The sequence below is a fragment of the Microcaecilia unicolor genome, chromosome 14, assembly GCF_901765095.1.
Source record: "Microcaecilia unicolor chromosome 14, aMicUni1.1, whole genome shotgun sequence".
In the NCBI taxonomy this organism is placed as follows: Eukaryota; Metazoa; Chordata; class Amphibia; order Gymnophiona; family Siphonopidae; genus Microcaecilia; species Microcaecilia unicolor.
The window spans coordinates 47,097,715-47,104,141 of NC_044044.1; the positions used below are offsets into that span (position 1 = coordinate 47,097,715).

The window sequence follows — 6,427 nt, forward strand, 5'->3', positions numbered from 1 at the left end:
AGTTCACGGGGGCGTGTCAGAAGCGTAGCGAAGGTGGGACTGGGGCATGATTAAGAGATGGGTGTCCTCGGCCGATAATAGAAAAAAGAAGAGCGTCCCTGACAAGCATTTGGCCAACTTTACTTGGTCCATTTTTTTCACGACCAAGCCTCAAAAAGGTGCCCAAACTGACCAGGTAACCACCGGAGGGAATCGGGGATGACCTCCCCTTACTCCCCCAGTGGTCACTAACCCCCTCCCACCCTAGAAAAAAACTTTTAAAATATTTTTTGCCAGCCTCTATGCCAGCCTAAAATGTCATACCCAGCTCCCTGACAGCAGTATGCAGGTCCCTGGATCAGTTTTAGTGGGTGCAGTGCACTTCAGGCAGGGGGACCCAGGCCCATCCCCCCTACCTGTTACACTTGTGGTGGAAAATGGGAGCCCTCCAAAACCCACCACAAACCCACTGTACCCACATGTAGATGCCCCCCTTCACCCCTTAGGGCTATGGTAGTGGTGTACAGTTGTGGGTAGTGGGTTTTGGGGGGGTTGGGCAGCTATGCACCTGGGAGCAATTTGTGAAGTCCACTGCAGTGCCCCCTAGGGTGCCCGGCTGGTGTCCTGGCATGTGAGGGGGGCCAGTGCACTACAAATGCTGGCTCCTCCCACGACCAAATGCCTTGGAGTTGGTCGTTTTTGAGATGGGCGTCCTCGGTTTCCATTATTGCCGAAAACCGGGGACAACCATCTCTAAGGACGACCTAAGGACGACCATCTCTAAGGTCAACCTAAATGTTGAGATTTGGGCGTCCCCAACCGTATTATCGAAACAAAAGATGGACGCCCAACTTGTTTTGATAATAGCATTTTCCCCACCCCTTTGCTAAGCCCAGTGGAAATAACCCCTCCCTGGACACATACATTTTCTCAATATTGGGGGTGCTCAAGCACCCACAGAGTCAGCTCCTATGCTAAGGGGCTTTTTTTATTAAGTGGTGGCCTGCGCTATCACTTTTGCGTGAGTTTCCCCACACACTGAGGCCACTTTTAGTGCATCTGTAAAATGTCGGATTTTTCATTTTCTGTATCAATAGCCATAGGCTACTTTCCCCAGTATCACATCTATTTAGCAGGCGGAAAGAGCTCACGCACTAACCATGGGCTAATCGGTCGGCATGTGGCAATGAAGCTGCCCTGCTTATTTTCGAACGAGAAGGCCGGCCATCTTTCGACACAAATCGGGAGATGGCCGGCCAAATTGGTATAATCGAAAGCCGATTTCAGCCGGCTTCAACTGCTTTCCGTCGCAGGGCAGGCCAAACTTCAAGGGGGCATTTTGGCAGGGTACGGAAGGCGGGATGGAGGCGTGGTTACGAGATGGCTGGCTTCGGCCGATAATGGAAAAAAGAAGGCCGGCTCTGATGAGCACTTGGCCGGCTTCACTAGGTCCATTTATTTTTAGGACCAAGCCTCCAAAAAGTGCCCCAACTGAGCAGATGACCTCCCCTTACTCCCCCAGTGGTCACCAACCCCCTCCCACCCCCAAAAAAATTAAAAATAATTTTTTTGCCAGCCTCTATGCCAGCCTCAAATGTCATACCCATCTCCATGACAGCAGTATGCAGGTCCCTGGAGCAGTTTTTAGTGGGTGCAGTGCACTTCAGGCAGGTGGACCCAGGCCCATCCCCCCCACCTGTTACACTTGTGGTGGTAAATGGGAGCCCTCCAACCCCCCCCCAAAAACCCACTGTACCCACATGTAGGTGCCCCACTTCACCCCTTAGGGCTATGGTAGTGGGTTTTGGGGGGGATTGGGGGGCTCAGCACACAAGGTAAGGGAGGTATGCACCTGAGAGCAATTTTTGAAGTCCACTGCAGTGCCCCCTAGGGTGCCCAGTTGCTGTCCTGGCATGTGAGGGGGGCCAGTGCACTACAAATGCTGGCTCTTCCCACGACCAAATGCTTTGGATTTGGCCGGGTTTGAGATGGCCGCCATTAGTTTCCATTATCGCTGAAAACCAATGCCAGCCATCTCTAAAGCCAGCCCAAATGTTGAGATTTGGCTGGCTCTGACCGTATTATCGAAACAAAAGATGGCCGGCCATCTTGTTTCGATAATACGGTTGGGACGCCGCTTTACGGGGCCGGCCCCATTCGATTATGCCCCTCAAATGTTAACCAGTTAGCACTGGACACGCCTACTCTCCACTCAAAACACGGCCAATGTATTTTTTAGCGCGGGGGGAAGCGTGCGCCGATGCCCAAACTATCACAGGATGCCTGAGCTCACCCCGCGGTGGTGCATCTTTCTGCACAGTAAGCTCATGTCAGTGTTTACCACCGCTTAGTAAAAGGACCCCTAAATGTTCAAACAATTGCAAAATATTTTGAAACTACATAAGGGGGTCCCGTTTTTTTTCCAGACACCGTGGGGCTGATATTCAGACCGCGGGAGTTAGACCGGCTAACTCCCGCAGTCGGCGCTAAGCCTAGTATTCAATGCCGGGCCGCTTCTGGTGACTGGCATTGAATATCTGGTTTATTTTTGGCTAGTTTAAAGATAACTGGCAAAGTCAATATTCAGACGTAGCCGGTTATCTTTAAATCGTCCAAAGATATATCCGGTTTTTGGCTGCGAAACCCAGTTTAAAAATCGACAGATAGCTAACCGGGGATATTCAGTGGAGGTTAAGCACTATTTAACCGGTCAGCAGCTGCTCTGACTGGCTAAATTGCGCTGAATATTGGGGGGGGGGGGGGTCATGTATATTTTTAAACTACATTTATAAACATACCTTTGCTCGAAGCAGCTTACAAAAACTCACCTAGCGCATAACACATTTCCTAAATGCAGAATAAATCCTAATTGAAAATGCAGTCTATAGCAGTCAGGTCATACCTTGCAGAAAATGCCATCCCACAAACCTCCTAAAGCACTGATGGAATGTCAATGACCTCGCTTCTAGCACTGTTAAAGCCATTGCAAAGACAGCTAAACCCTCAAAGCAGCAGTTAAAAAATGATTACATATGAAAAAGGCAAAGCTTGGCTGAAGGCTTTGATAGCTCTTCTCAACTGCAAGGTGTCAGAATTCTGGCAAACGTTTCTGGTCAGACTATATCAGAAGAAGGGGATGAAAAGAAACAAGATCTCTTCCAAATCCTCGTTAGTCACCAACCTCTGTAAGCTAAACCAAGTTAATTCCATTTTAGGCTTGAACAATTAGAACCTACAGCCTAAACTGAGTCCTTAAAATAAATTAGGCAGCGTAAGTCCGGTCAACTGTGGACGGCCAACACAGGGATTGAAATCTTGCAGCCAAATTTGGTCAAAGTGGAAGATTATGGCAACTTTTTTGAGGCAGACCCATGTAGAAGGCGCTGCAGGAATGGGTTACCAGAACTAGGCTGGAGTTACGAGGAATGGCTGAAGCTTAAAATTTTGGTAAAGATGATAATAAGAATTTCTGATCACAGATACAATATGACTGTGTTAACTGAGGAGCAGGTTTATTTGTTTTGCACAGTACTGACTGTATTTTTATATATGTTATGAGGTATTTTATATATGTTATGTATGATTTGTGATCCACCTAGGACTTTTGGATTGCGCGAAATAGAAGCTTTCTAAATAAATAAGTATGGGTTCCAGTGGGAAAATACGGTCAATAATTATCCCCAGACTTTTAAGCTGAGTTTATTTATTTATTTATTACATTTGTACCCCTTCGCTTTCCCACACAATGCAGGCTCAATGCTCTAACGGAAATTGTCTTTTATGGGTCTGTAAATATTCTTGTATGTTAGTATTAAGGGCCTGATTGTAACTGTTGTATAGATACTTGAAGAAGACAAATGCTGTCAAGGTGTTCTGTTCTGTCTCCTGATAGGCTGTCTCTACTCGGGAGATTAGCATACAGTTAACCAGAGTATAGGACATCACTGTGAAGACTCAGAACTCTTGAACCAAAATCTTCTTTAATGCAAATTCAAACAAAAGAAAATAACATAGCTTTGAAGTGTTGAGCAAGAGTCTTTGCCCTGCAGACCTGAGTCTGTTCTCATTGTCAACCAGTCTCTGTCCTCCAGCATGCATGGAGGGGCTGGGAGAATTCCAGCTCTGTGCTGGGAGTAGATGCTGTAAATACTTTTAAACTGGCAAAAAAAAAACGTTGCTATTTCACAGTAGCTTACAGTGGGCATGCAAGAAGGTACAGAAAGTCAGCTTACAGTTCTGAGAAAGCATGAATGCAGATAGTTCTCTCAACCCCCACTGAAAAGAACTGGCTAGCAGAGTTGCCAGATGGGAAGACATTTCCCAGCCCAACCCATGTCCAAAAAGAAGCCCAAAGATAGCCCAGGCATCTGAGGAGCAAGGGGGGGGGGGGGGGGTCCCCTTGGTTGCTTGCTTGCTTTGCCTCCTGTCCAGACCACCAGCGTGATGATGAGTCATCAGCTGATGACCTTATCACCCACCTCACCTCCTATTGGTCAGATTTGGACCTGGAATGAGGCTTCAGATGCACCAAGCCTCATTCCAGCTCCAAATTTGACATAGACAGAGACAATCAGTCAACATCAAGCAAAACTGCCTCTATGAACATGGTAGCAGAATTGTAGGATTTCTAAATAATGACTTCATTCTGCCCTCTTCCATCTGTGGTCTCAATTGTAAAGCACTGATCTTTTCAAATTTCCCATATGTTTCTTCGCAGGCCATCGAATGCATCACCCAGGGCCGGGAGCTGGAGAGGCCTCGGACCTGCCCGTCTGAGGTCTATGATATCATGCAAGGCTGCTGGCAGAGAGAGCCTCAACAGAGGATGAACATTAAAGAAGTCCATAGCAAGCTTCAAGCCCTGGTGAAAGCCCCCCCTGTGTACCTGGACATTCTACAATAGGACAATGTCGAGAGAAAGAGAGAGAGATCTGCTGCCTTCTAACATATTACTGTCTTATACAGCTTGGCTAACTATAGGAAGAAAACATGACCGTGACAAGACAGCTGAAGACTTTGACTTGATGAATCCATAGAAGCCCAAGAAATGTCATCAATTGCAATCGCATTCCTGCTCAAATCCATTACCAGGCTTCAGCAGACGTCACTTCTGGGTGATATTCCCTGCTGGTCCAGAACAATACTGTCCATATTTGCAAAGAGTGAGTGACATTCTGCCTCTTCTTCTGCTATGCCTTGATATGCTTCCTTGTGGTGGTCCTTTGTGGATTGCTCCTATCAATACTCCGGCCTTTCAGATGCTGGAGCCTGCCTTGCTCGTTTGATGTGCAGAACCTATAAACACCCTCTCTAGTGTCTGAGCAGCCACAAACAGGACCACACCTCACCTGCTAAAAAGCCTGCAGTTTACCAGAGCTCCAGTAATTGCTGGAGAACATGAATAAGGCGCATCCCTTTTCCGAGCTAGATAAAGACCCCCATCTTCCAAAAACTGAGACATTGCCTCCATGTACTGTGTCTTTTACATGTCTAAAACATCCCGTGAACTGTTCAGTGTTTCTTTTCTAGCTTAACCACAAAAGCAAAATTATTTCACTTGAAGGAAGTTCTTAAGCACTGGGAACTTCTGGAGCAGAAGATTGTACAGATCGTTGTAGAGATGCATAGACCAATATAAAAAGATGAAGAGAATCAAGGCCTCTGTTGAACTGTACAGCCTTGTTTACCTGTCAATCATTAGAAGGGATAGTTCTTTATAAAAAAAATCTCTTATTCTAAACTAAAGATTTGATGCTAACATGTTGTAAAATGACCTTTTATTTCTCTGTAAGCATCTGGGACTTGTTCAATTCTGGAGTGGTCGAGAAATCCATGCTCACAGCTTGAGAACACACCCAGTGACTGGTAGCCGACAGATGGCCTTTACATTAAGGAGTCTGGCTGACAGCAACCCCCCACACCCTGGAAAGTAGCCATGGTGGTGACTTACCCAAAGCAGAGGACATTGCCATTTAAGTTGCAGAACTATCTTTTTGTTTAACCTTGTTACAATCCATGCTTAAGAAGGTATCACATGACTCCAATAAATTATTTTGGTGAAGGCTAGCCTGTTCAGCTTCATGGTTATCATGTCTAATAATGTACAAGAGTCCTTTTGCTCAGGGGTGGGGGAGGGAGAGGAATCATCTCATGGGTAAGGGTACGACCTCGGAACGAAAAAGTGAGGACAAGTGTGGAGGAAATCCAAGAAACTTTACTGATAATCAAATAACGACATGGCCGTGTTTCGGCATCAAAGCCTGCATCAGGGGTCAAACAAATCTTCTTCGGTTGTCACTTGATTAAAAACCAAAAGAAAATGTGGTTATGGGACTTCCTTCAAACTAAGGAATTAAGAAGTCAACTACGGAGTGCCTCGATGGCAATGCAGAGAAATGACGGCCATGTCGGGTCGTTATTTGATTATCAATAAAGTTTCTTGGATTTC

The 6,427-nt window shown here is 46.3% G+C and overlaps 1 protein-coding gene across 1 annotated transcript in view; it reads left to right on the forward strand.

The window, feature by feature from the left end:
* The window catches only part of NTRK1 (neurotrophic receptor tyrosine kinase 1), a 98,271-nt gene extending 92,217 nt beyond the window's left edge, over positions 1-6,054 (forward strand). The window contains exon 16 of the mRNA XM_030188231.1: positions 4,697-6,054. Coding sequence (XP_030044091.1) covers positions 4,697-4,882 — 186 coding nt within the window. The 3' untranslated portion in view covers positions 4,883-6,054. The remainder of the gene's footprint in view (positions 1-4,696) is intronic.
* The last annotated feature ends 373 nt before the right edge of the window (positions 6,055-6,427 follow it).